General features: G+C 43.3%; 1 protein-coding gene across 1 annotated transcript; it reads left to right on the top strand.

Annotated features, from left to right (window-relative positions):
* The first annotated feature begins 804 nt into the window (after positions 1-804).
* LOC140895285 (transcription factor 15) lies at positions 805-2273 on the top strand. The gene is made up of 2 exons (XM_073304728.1): positions 805-1242; positions 2192-2273. The coding sequence occupies exons 1-2, from the start codon at positions 805-807 to the stop codon at positions 2222-2224; spliced, it is 471 nt and encodes a 156-aa protein (XP_073160829.1). The 3' UTR covers positions 2225-2273.
* Positions 2274-12817: the final 10544 nt, after the last annotated feature.

The raw sequence follows: 12817 nt of genomic DNA, 5'->3' as shown, positions 1-12817 counted from the left end.
GATACTACCTACTCTTATTATTGGCATCAGGCCTTGGAGAGGGTTATAGTTTGCAGCTGCCTTGGAGCCTAGCTTTCCTGTTTCACAAAAAGGAGGACTTGTGGCACCTTAGAGACTAACCAATTTATTTGAGCATAAGCTTTGGTGAGCTACAGCTCACTTCATCGGATGCATTCATTGGCTGTAGGGGAAGCAGCACCTGAAGAGGGAGACAGGCGCTCATCCACCCAGCCGGGAAGGGCTCTGTAGGAGCAGGTGTCAGGTCCTGCCAAGGCGATGCCTGGTTGCAGATTTGGCCGGGCGAGTGAATCCCCCTCCCCCAGATGTGTCCAGGCCCCGCTGTTCACCCCCAAGAGCAGAGCACACGTTAAGGGCCCAGGAAGCCCCTCGCTCGCTGCCCCCTCTCCCCTGAGCCGCTCTGGGCTCCGGACGAGGCCGTCCCGGGGGCGTTCCACTCCTCGCAGCCCCGAGCCAGCCTGCTGAAGCGCTCCCGGGAGAGCGCCCCGCGGACCGAGGCGGGGGGCCGGCCTGCCCCGGTGGCCGCGCTCCCCCCGAGGAATGCCCCCGGGGCGCCTTGCCCGAGCCGCGCGGAGCCGGGGGAACAGGTGCAAGGCTGCCGGGCCGGAGCACTGAGGCCGCAGCTCCACCTTCCTCGCCTTATTTACGGCGCGGCCACATGCCCGAGCTAAAAGCAGCAGCCATTCAAAGCACGGCCCCGCCGCTGGAGGGGACCCGGGGCCGCGGCGGCCAGCCGGCAGCTGCCGTGCATAAAAGTCATGGGGCTGGGGGGCCGGCGGGAGCGCCATGAAGGCCGGCGGGGGTGCCGCATCCGACCCGGAGAGCGGCGGCGGCAGCAGCAGCGAGAGCAGCTCGGACAAGACCCTGCCCCCCGCCGGGGGCCCGGGCAAGCGCAAGCGGAAGAGCCCCCGGCTGAGCGGGCTGAGCAAGCAGCGGCAGGCGGCCAACGCCCGGGAGAGGGACCGGACCCACAGCGTCAACTCCGCCTTCAGCGCGCTCCGCACGCTCATCCCCACCGAGCCCGCCGACCGCAAACTCTCCAAGATCGAGACGCTGCGCCTGGCCGCCAGCTACATCGCGCACCTGGCCAACGTGCTGCTCCTGCAGCAGGGCGAGGGGGCGGAGCAGCCTTGCCTGCAGTACCAGCCCCGCCTGCAGGGCGGCAGCACCGCCGCGGCTCCCCGGCCCATCTGCACCTTCTGCCTCAGTAACCAGAGGAAGCTGGTAAGGCTGGCACGCAGCAGGGGCTGAGTGCTGCCCCGGCCATCCCAGGGGCGGCTGGTAGAATGGAGGTTCCTCCCTGCCGCCAAGGGGCTGGCGTTGGTTTGCATCCTGGCACTGCCCCAGCGAGGCCTGTGTGTGTGGCAAGGAGAGTCCCCGTCTCACCCACCCCATACACCTTTAAAACTAATCTCCCAGCCACAGCAAGCACCTAGACTCCACTCTTCTGCTGCCCATATGTGCCCGGAGCCCATCCTCCTGTTGGCTTCCTTGGGATAGCAGGGTAGACAAGGAGACCTGATATTATATGCTTAGCATCTACAGCGTGTTCAGTACTGTAAACATACCCGCTGCAAAGACTGTCCCTTCAGTGAAAAGCTGACAGCCTCACACATATCCACAAGCAGAACATTCTAAATCCCTCTGGGTACAGCTTTGATGCTTGTGTTAATTTATGATGAACTCACTTCTTGTAAGCATTGCTTATATGAGTAGAAATCTACTGTAAGCAAAAATTGTGCTCTATGACCTGTACATTCCAAGCTCCACAAAGTATATAAATCGGGGGAGGGGGGACACGCAAGAAAATCAGTTAACTATGACAAACTATTTACCTTGGTCTACCGTTTAGAGACTTGTGTGTCTTCACTTCACTCCCTAAATACAGTAGCAGTTTCAGAAATCTGTTCTACCCCAGCTATTTTCATTTAACTCCACTGTTGTATTTCCTGGTATATTTCATAGTTTGTAACAATTTAAATAGTTAAAATGTGATGTTCACTGTTTAATGACATAATTGCTAGGAAGGTAAAGGGTTAAATGTTTATGTTTAGTGTGACTGTGTGTGTGTTAAATTGGGTATAATATTAATAGATGCCAAGTTAAGGGAGAAAGTGATTTTCCTTCTTCTGTGTTCATGTTTCTAATATATATTTTCTGTCCCCTCTTACAGAACAGAGAAGGGGAGAAAAACTTGTCTATTTAAAGTTTAAGTGGACATTGAATCAGATGAGAAGCTTGCACAAATCTTGCACTGACTGTAGAACTGTTTTAGATAACATCTCTATTCACAATGTTTACACTGAAATTATGCAACAGTAAAAACTGCTTTTTAAACTATAAAAAACCCACTGCTGTGCACTTTGTTTTACATTGTGACAGGTTGGTTCATGGTGTTTTGCCAATGAAACTGAACACTGTGGGGACAGTTGCACCTGGTGTGGCTGCTATTTTAATGCAAGAAATGTTAACCTAAGCAGCCAAGCCCTGATCTTGATGGCTCCTCAACTTATGTCACATGATGAAACTTGAGCTTTGAAACCACACAGCATCTCCTGTCAATGGAAGCTGTCATAACATGCCATCCTCTATGCCTTGAACCAGTATTGGGCTGTACAGTTGTACACTCATCTGTGTGAGAGAAAGTGGCAGCTGACATGTTGAGGGTCTTTGAAATTACACTGAGATTATTTTAAGGTGCTCACCCAAAAGCCAGGATAATCACAATTAAAAGGGACATGTGCCTAGGTGTAGGGTGAGCTGCAGTACAACAGAATGCCTCTTAAAGAGACAGCTATGATGGGAGGAAGTCACTATCTCAGTCAGTACCCAGGAAAGCTGAGAAGTGCTGTGCCAGGGATGTATTTTTCATAATACACAGTGTGTGCTGTGCCAGTCCTCTAAATAGTGTGGGATCTTTCTAAATTTGTTCTTGTTAAGCCCACAGAATAGGGAGGGTTTCCCCCGGGCTCTCTAAATTTGTCAGCTAGGTTATTCCCAAGTTGTGCCTTTACATCACTGATGTCATTTATCACTGTTAGTTTATGAACTTGAAAACTTTATTTTAAATGGAGTCTAAAAAGCACAGGTCTGTCATGGTTCCCAATTTGGGCACAATGAGACCTGAAAAAGCAGCTAAAATATTAAATCTCCATATCCAGGTCAATTTACAATGGATGGTTTAGAAAACGGTAAGTTTTACCCACTTTTTGAATTTGGATACAAGTTTTAGCACCCAGTCTCTGTGGGACTTATTAAGCTTTTTTTTAAAAAAAAAAAATCAGACATTGCTAGTGAAGCACAGAATGACTCCAAGGAGTTGGGGTTAACAGTCCCTAAATAAGCGTCTCCTGCCCTCCTAAACATTGTATGTACCTTAAAAATATCGACTGTGTGTGTGTTATATACCTCCCCTATGGAATTTTAAAGCAATAGAGTAATTTATGCCATCATGAGAAAGGCTTATGTTTGCTGCACAGAATAATTGTCTTCCCACCACTACCAGGTCACCACTTCTCCTGGTTGGTTACACCCTCTTGTAGCACTCTGCTGTTATGTCAAAGCCAATATGGTGGGATAAGGAAAGGTAGGCTGTAGCTGTTGAGATGTTTATCGTGTAGTTGACTTTCCTTCACCTCACTCCCCACCCAACACATACAGAGCAAATTCTGCAGATTTTTCCAATAGACACACCAAAAAACATATAGGAGACCTCATTACTTTGGTCTTGGAACTTTGAATTCCTGATGCTCCCCCCACCGGGCATTTTTCAGTGCCACTTTAAGACACGTTCTGTTGTACCTACAGGAGCTGTAGGAAATTTCTCCTCAAAGAGGCTGATCCACAAAATACTGATTCCAATGGGACTATTCATGTTCTTCAAGTTGCACACGTGCTTCAGTGCTTTCCGGAGTGAGGTCTGAATTTCCTGCTTTTAGTACGCTGTTATCTTTACTGCATCCTTAGCACTCTTTCAGTGTAGTAATTCAAACCGCTGCCAGATTAACTTTTTTGCTTTGATGTTGATCAATGTTTTCTGTAAAATGGGACTTATTCACATTTTTAGACTGTACATTTATTTTTGAGTGCAGATTTCTACAAATATGCCCTCTAAAGTTTTGCTTTGTTTTTCAAATGGTTTTGTAATTGCTTAAACTGGATGTGTAAATTTTTTAAAATTTACATTTTTATAGTTTTGAAAGCAGATCTTTATTTTAGATTGTACTGTAGATTATCTTGAAACATGATAAAACTATATCAAATGTTAGCTCCTTTAACAGAAATAAACAGATTCACTTATATAACAGTTGTATCTTCCATTAGGATACTGTAAGTGATAAAATGTTTAAAAAACTGCAATTTCAAACACTCTTTTTTACGGTTTGTTTTATATTACAAATATTTTCTAATTGCAGAAATTCATAAAGAAGTTGAACAAAATAGTAATTTTGGACTTTCATAAACATCTTAACTAATGTTCATTTAATTTTTAATAGAATCTCCTGGCAAATGTAGCATATTTACATTTAGTATGATTGCATTTCAAGTTTTTAAAGGCAATCAACATTGAAAGGTGTGGTCCACTATTTTTAATGTAGTGTTAACTTAAAGCTTATTACTTGAAGAAACTCATGAACAAGTGATTTGCTCAGTGCTACAGTATTTTTTAAAATGGGATCCCACATCCATGGTATTTATGTGCTATGTGTCAAACTTATACAGGATGGTTTTGCTCCTGCTTCCATTTAAGTCAATGACAAAATGGGAGCCCTCTGCTTAAAAAAAAAAAGGGGGGGAGGGGGCGTGGAAGGGACATACTCCACACTGAATAGGACTTAATGTGGCATTAAATGCTGCAGTCCTTGAAGTGAACAGTTTTAGTGAGTAAGAGGACTGGGCCAAGGGTTTAGATTATTAAATATTATTTGCATTGTTGCAACACCTATAGGTTCCAATCTGACCCCCAGTGCATTAGGCTCTGTTACATAAACAGTACCTGCCCTCTAAAGCCTATTCTGGTAAGATTTCATAGACACAGGCCCCGATTCTGCAGACAGGTGTGAATAACTTTATGCATGTGAGTACCATTGAACTCAGTGGGGCAGATGCTCAGCTGGTATAAACTGTCATAGTTCCATTAAAGTTCTTTGACAATTTGTTAACTGAGGATCTTCCCCAGTGTCTCTACTCATGTGCATACATGCATGCAGAACTGAGTTGTTATTGATAAACAGGTTCTCCGATCAGCATGAAAGATCTGGATGGTGGACAACGTAATGACACTTAGTTTTCAAGAGACATGTATGAATTTAACAATTCGGAGTCACAACTGAGGAGTGAAAATAATTAATTAGGATGCTTACTGTATTTACTCCATATGAACTTGTCTGTGTGCCTTATCAATTCTGTTTAAGTCAGTCACACATTGTTTGTAGCATGCACAGACTTGGATGTCTAAAACTGAATACTTTAAACTCACATTTAGGCACCTACATTAAATTTTTTTCAAGGGGTGCTGAACACCCTCACTCCCACTGAAAATATTGATTTTCTATATATATATTTGAGTATATTATTCATAATTTATTTAAGTGTACCTAATTTAAACCCCGATAATTATTTTCCCTGTGTCGACTTGGCTATTCAAGTTTAGATACATCTGTTTTATCCAGAGGCTCATTGGTAAGACACAGAAGCCGATCTCAATCAGATTTTATTAAATGACCATTTTAAAAATTAAACCCCCATACTCCACATTATCATAGCCACTGAATCTGTTGCAAACATACAAAAAGTGCCCGCAAAAAGGACAAATCAAAATATGATTTGACTAGGTTTATTAAACAAGTATTTGACCATACTATTTGATTACTTATAAACTAATCGGAATGTATGTCTGAATGTTCTTTAAGGTGTTTGTTACTATATTTTAAAGTAGTTGTTCTTCAAGGAGAAGTGTTTCCTTTCTAATTTGTACTTGAAAAAAATCTAGCTTCTGTATAAAATCCACATTTGTTTGCAAAATGTGCTATTTTGCTAAAATAAACTTTTTATAACTTGTATAAACAATAAAATGTTAAAGTTCTGGAGGTATGCATCTTTTCTTTCTCTCTAGCAATCTCATTGTTGAAAATATGCACTGTTGAATACTGTATGTTAAAAGCAGATATTTCTTTGTACCTTTTAAAAGATTCTGTATGATAAACCTTGTATATTTATTGCAAATAGGATTTTAAAAAAAAAATAAAAATTCTACATTAGGGCCGGTAGAGGATTTTCATTAATCAGTGTTTCTCAGACTTGCCATGAGTCAATAGTGGTATGGTGCAGTCTCCCTTTACTTCCAACTGCTTAAAGTCATATTAAAAGATTTTTTTTTTAATATTTTGTTAATATTTTTTTCACATAAGCAATTGCTTTTGTTGCCACAGGAATGTTATGCAATCATGAATGGGAAGGTATATGCTTCATGTGACAGCAAATGAGATGGCGATCTCTTAACAAAAGAGATAAAGCATTCTCAGCCTAAGGGAGCTGAGCAGCTACGCAACAAATGTCCAGAGGAGACCAGGCAAATCTAGTCTTATTGTGTTTAGTGAATGCTGCAAAACCTTTGGAAGACCCTGTCCGCCATAGGAGTGACATATCACTAACATCCCTTCTGCTCTAAACCCCACCCAATCAAAAAGAAAATAAAAAACCCTACCCCCTAGCAGAGTTTTACATTGAAAAGGGAGAAGTACAATAGCTTCCTTGAAGTCCACTAGGGACTTCGCTTTGCTTTCATGTGGAAGATGCTCAGATCCTTAGGTCATGGGAAGCATTACAAAACTCTAAGGAGTTAGTCCTTGAGACAATTACCGCCTTCATCCCCCTCCCCACAAAACAAAACAAAAAAACGCTGAGACTCTCCTCCCCCTGCATTAAACAATTTCAAACTCAATCAGACTTCATGGATTTGAAGTTTATTCACAAATCTCAGTCTTTCCAAAATCACTGAGGTGGGCACCACTACTTTAATTTTTTCAGTAATAATAAAAATAACTATACACGTTTGCTAAGTTCATCTAACAGCGTCTGCTCTCATTGTGGGTTCTGGTGTCAGAATGAAGACAGGAAGGATGGTCCAAGTACTTAAAATGCTACCATGGGCCAAAGGAGGCCCTGTTCTACCGCAGATATCCTGTGTGACCATGGGAAAGTCACAGCCTCTCTATGTCCTGATTCCCTATCTGTAAAATGGGGAGAATAGCATTTACCTACCACCTCACAAGGGTGTTGAGAGGGTAAATACATTAAAGGTTAGGAACAGAGCTGGGAGGAAGCCAAATATTTGTTGTTTCAGTTCTTCTGAAACAGATTTTTAGACTTTCCATCTCATGAAAATTATGAGTTTTCAGCCTTTTTATCCCTATTCAGAATGATTTTCCCACCCCCCCAATTTTTTTTGAAGTTTTTCATGAGGGGAATTCAGTTTTCCAGCTAGTTCTAATTATGAGGTACTGAGATACAATGTGATGGGATCCTTAAGTAGACAGCTTAGCATGTACCATAACAGCAGCAAAGTCTTAATTAGTAATAAGAGCGTAAAGGATCATGGAAGGATGTTGAGACAGACAGACAGAGACAAATGAAATAATACAGATGGCCTAGTGCCAGGGAAGAGACTTATACGGAGACAGAATATGCGTGGGAGCTTGCAGGAATGAAGAAAAATGTGTTTTGTAGTTTAAGTAAAATAAAAGGTTAAATTAGATTTAAAATAATATATGTTTGTGGAGGTCTTGCAAACTGCAGGTCCATTAACAGTTGTAGGAAGACCTTGAAAGAATATGGCTTATTCAAAAAACTGGATCTGAAAGGTAACTGACAAAACAGAAGAAAGAAGAAATCCCGGTTATCAGGGCTACTTAATAATAAAGGATTGTGGGCATTGAACCAGCAATGACTCCAAATCAAGCAAATTCTGGATTTTAGCTAAATGTAGCAATTGGCAATGGCATCTCTTTGTTAATGGGCATAAAAAGGGCAAACACTTAAAGGGTTCATTGATAATACCTGCCTGATCAAGATGGAACCAACCAACATGAGACTAAGCACCTCTAGGTTTAGTCCATTCATATCTTAAACACTTAAGAATGTCTGTTACTCTTTGGATGTAGTGATTGCTTATTATTTAGGCTTTTTAGACATGTTTAGAGCAATTGTAGAAATGCCATTTGGCCTTTGGATTTAATAAAGGAATTTATAGTTAGTATCTGGTGGTACCCTATATTACTACTAATTCTAACAGAACCTTTGAAGGTTGAGGAAATGGAGACTGGACTGTAGAACCAACAAGGAGGTTAGGAGAGAGAAACTTCCCATTGGGACAAGAGCATTTTGGGTATTACAAAATCTAAGAAAAAAGGAAATTCAAGATTCAGAGAGCATGCACCTAGGGCCCATTTATTAATAGGTGCTCAGCATATAGTGCTATCAAATGTTTTTAAAAGTGGTAGTGAATGTCTAGCCAAATCCAGTAACAGTTATAGCATATTATAGACTTAGCAATAGACTGTAGGTTTCCTATCTCTGCCACTACCTTTCAGAATCTGGATCTAAACTTCTGTCTCACTTTCCCCATCACACAGCATCGTGAGTCTTACTTAGTGTTTGTGAAGTGCTTTGAGATCCTCAAAGGAAAAATTCAATAGAAATAAAAACAACTTATTGATATGGGTGGTGACATTAATGATGGAAGTAATGTTACTTGTTAACAACAAACCTACATTCCTACCTCTCCAACCCATTTCCTCCCACCCCAACAGAATAAAAAAAGCTTAAGTGTACAAACATACACATGTTATTTAACAGTAGTTGATAGTAGATGATATAGAATCATAGAATCCTAGAATATCAGAGTTGGAAAGGACCTCAGGACGTCATCTACTCCAACCCCCTGCTCAAAGCAGGGCCAATCCCCAACTAAATCATCCCAGCCAGGGCTTTGTCAAGCCTGACCTTAAAAACTTCTAAGGAAGGAGATTCCACCACCTCCCTAGGTAACGCATTCCAGTGTATCACCATCCTCCTAGTGAAAAAGTTTTTCCTAATATCCAACCTAAACCTCCCTCAATAGGAAAAGACAAATAGGATAGGAAAAGAATTATGTCTGGCAGAAAGGTCAGGCATCTGTCAGGTCTAGATGGGATCAGGCAGCTGTGTTCTAACCTGAAAGGGTGTTTGAAGTTGAGCCTTTCTAGGAAAGCGACAACATGTTCAGTATGAAAAGCAGCAAAGTGGGCTCAAGGTCTCCAGCCAATAAAGTAAATCCTGAAAGAGGAAGCTCTTAAGCTCATACTTTTCTCATGAAATAGGTTTAGTAGTTGCCCTAAGGTATGGATATTCTTTAAACATATCATTGCTGTGGCAGATGATATGAAACAGCTGGTTTCAGACTAGATTGTCAGCTGGTGTAAATTGGTGTAACTCCAGTGAGTCAAGAGCCACGTCAGTTTATACCAGCTGAGAATCTAGCCCTTGCCTAGTAAATTGTAATCAGATGAAAATCAAAAGATTCTTCATATAGCTGAACCTAGTGATGTACAGTGGTGGTCTGAATCATGATGAAAACTTACATACTATCCATGCAGTTAAGCGTAAATTTTACCACCACTTTGTTATGTTGACCTATTCTTTCCAAAGGTTGACAATTTTCTAATTAATTTATTGAGGCATTTTCTCTATTTATATGACAAGCATGCTTCCTACCCACCTCCCTGCAACATTAAATAACTAGATGGCCTCACTGTGAAAAGTGCAAGTTCTACTAGATTTGTAGTGTAGTGTACGCACATTTAAAATGGATAGCACTAGAGTTTCCCTCACTAATCATGAGTGGCAGCACAGGCTGTGACTCACCCAAGCTTTGCCTCTCTTTAGTTCTGTGATCCAGCCTATCATAAACATAAGGACTGCTTGCCACCAGTTTTGTATAAAGTCCTCAGGGCTTGGCTACACTTACATTTTATAGCGCTCTGACTTGCTGGCTCAGGGGGGTGAAAGATCACCTAATATAAAGATCTAAGTCTATATATTATATAACTAAATTATTGTCATATGTAAACAAGGTTTTCAAAATGTTTAAGAAGCTTCATTTAAAATTAAATTAAAATGCTGATCTTACGCCGCCAGCCCACTCAGCCTGTCATCAGCATGGGGTTCCGTTCACCTAGGCCGGCAGCGGGCTGAGGGGGCCTGCGGCCGGGACCCCGGCTGGCAAGGGGCAGGCAGCCAGAACCCCAGACAGGCAGTGGGCTGAGTGGGGCTGGTGGCCGGGACCCCAGACTGGCAGTGGGCTGAGCGGCTCAGCCCACTGTCGGTCTGGGGTTCCATCCGCCGGCTCCTGCAAGCCAGGGTCCTGGCTGCCGGCCCCGCTCAGCCCGCTGCCGGTCTGGGATCCCAGCCCTGTCCACATAGAGTAGGTACCTACCTTCTCCCTGGTTCTAGCCATTCTCTTCCTCTCTCTGCACTGAGATGAGGGTGGGAGTGTGCTGAGAACAGGGCTGGGGGTGAAGGAACAGGCAGGGGGCTGGGGTGCAGGGGCTGGCCAGGAGCTAGAATGAGGGAGGGGGCTCAGGGTTGGAGCAGGAGGTTTGGGTGTGGAGCACTTACCTGGGAAGCTCCCATTTGGTGCAAGGGGTGCAGGTGGGAATGTGGGGGGAGAGGTGCAGGAGCTCCTGTTTGGTGCTCAGGGTGGGAGTGGGGATGTGGGGGGTGCAGGAGTCAGGGCAGAGGGCTAGGGGGGCTGGGTGTGTGGGGGGTGCTGGAGTCAGGGCTGGGGTTGTGGGGGGGTGCAGGGGTGAGGGCAGAGTGTGTGTGAGGGGGTGTAGGGGTCAGGGCAGTGGGCTGGGGGTGTGGGCTGGGGTTGTGGGGGTGCTCCCAGCCCCCTGCCCTGAGCAGCTCACAGCAGGGGGCTGGAGGGGATATGCCCTGATTCCACCCCTTCCCCAGGTTCCCCGGAGCAGAGAGCGCGCTGCGGCTCCGGTTTTTCCTCTCCCACTCCGTAGCAAGGGCTGTCAGCAGGAACCCAGCACGCCGGGGGAAGAGGCAGGGGGAGGGGGAAGCTTGCCTGCCCTGCAAAGAGAGAGCAGTGGGCGGAAAAGCATAGGCCGGGCAAGATTTTTAGTGCCCGGGTCCGACAGACAGCAGCGTGCCATTAAAAACTGGCTCGTGTGCCGACCCCTGGTCTAAAGAATGATGAGTACTTGTGGCACCTTAAGAGACTAAAAAATTCCACTCTGAAACCAGAATACAGTCTATGCACCACTTCAGTTACTATTTAAGTTCTCAAGATACAGCCTAAATTTTCCCAGCTACAGCTGAAAATTAACTGAGGCTGAAATTCACCCTTAGTGTCAAAAACTCAGAAGGTGGCCCTGTGTGCCACTTAATGCCTTTAGGACACGTACTACGCCCATTGACTTCAGTGACAGCAGGACTGGGCTTTTGATATGGGATTTAAATTATGCTCTGTGAGGGCCCCTGCTGTGTGACAAACTTCACCCTAACAGAACAATTGCATAATGGAACAAATTACCAAAGCAGGTTGTGGGAATCACCATCACTGGAGATAGTCAAGACACGACTTTTCGGAGAGAACACTAGTAATCCTAATGCCCGTGTAAAGAGGATGTTCTATAGGTCTCTTGCAACCCAAACTATGTTATGGTTTGTGAAGTGTGGGAACAGTTTTACATCATTTTAAAAGACGACAAGATTTTAAATAGTAAGATTTGTTCATTATCTTGATAATTAGAACATTACTTCTTTGACCTCATTGGCTAACAGACAATTATACAACCACTTAAATGGTATGATAGCATAAACAGATTTTTGCCTAGGTGTTTTGTAGCAGCTCTGAGGAATTAATATCACCAGAGAGAGAGAGAGAGTCCGTTTCCTAAAGGACAGATGCCTAAGAACACTATTTCACAAAAAGCCACCAACCAGTCATCAGACAACAATCCAAAACAATCCCCTTCTCTATAGTACCACATTCCAATTGGAAATTTAGAGGTATCTGTCATTACCAGTCCAAGAAAAAGTAGTTATAGTCTATGGCATATCTGGTGAGACAGGCAAACTCTCTGTAAAAGGGTCCACATTGTCCATGCTAATTCTATGCAGTATGTAGCTGGATCCAACTAGAATCAGAATGAAATCATAGACTACTTTTCTGCTACATAAAACATATTACTGCTTATTTTAGCTTCTGTAAAGAAATAATAGAAATAAAATGCATATGCTATGATCTGCCTCCATATTAAAAAAAAAGTGCCATAATATTGCAGTATACTTCTGTTAAATGAGATGATCCATTGGTTGGCACATTTTAGTTTCCACTGGTGTGTTGCAAATGAGTGGATTCTATTCTGTGCATAAAATAAATAGACTTCTAGATAAATATAAGTATGGTTGGTGCATATAATTGTCACCATCTCTGCTAGTTTGCAAACACTGATCTGTCACAACATTCCACAGGGAAAAAAGAAAAGGAGGACTTGTGGCACCTTAGAGACTAACAAATTTATTTGAGCATAAGCTTTCGTGAGCTACAGCTACAGCTGCATGAGCTACAGCTGAATGCATCCGATGAAGTGAGCTGTAGCTCACAAAAGCTTATGCTGAAATAAACTTGTTAGTCTCTAAGGTGCCACAAGTACTCCTTTTCTTTTTGCGAATACAGACTAACACGGCTGCTACTCTGAACCCCATCTGGGAAGAGTACTTGAAAAACTGGTTTACACATCAATAA

Source organism: Lepidochelys kempii, chromosome 11, assembly GCF_965140285.1.
Source record: "Lepidochelys kempii isolate rLepKem1 chromosome 11, rLepKem1.hap1, whole genome shotgun sequence".
NCBI lineage: Eukaryota > Metazoa > Chordata > Testudines > Cheloniidae > Lepidochelys > Lepidochelys kempii.
Note: the sequence above shows the minus strand (reverse complement) of the source record. Positions and strands in the feature narration are given on the sequence as shown.

Coding starts and splice junctions, on each gene's coding strand:
- LOC140895285 (XM_073304728.1), top strand. CDS start 805: ATGAAGGCCGGCGGGGGTGCCGCATCCGACCCGGAGAGCGGCGGCGGC. Junction 1,243..2,191: donor TCAGTAACCAGAGGAAGCTG/GTAAGGCTGGCA, acceptor CCCCTCTTACAG/AACAGAGAAGGGGAGAAAAA.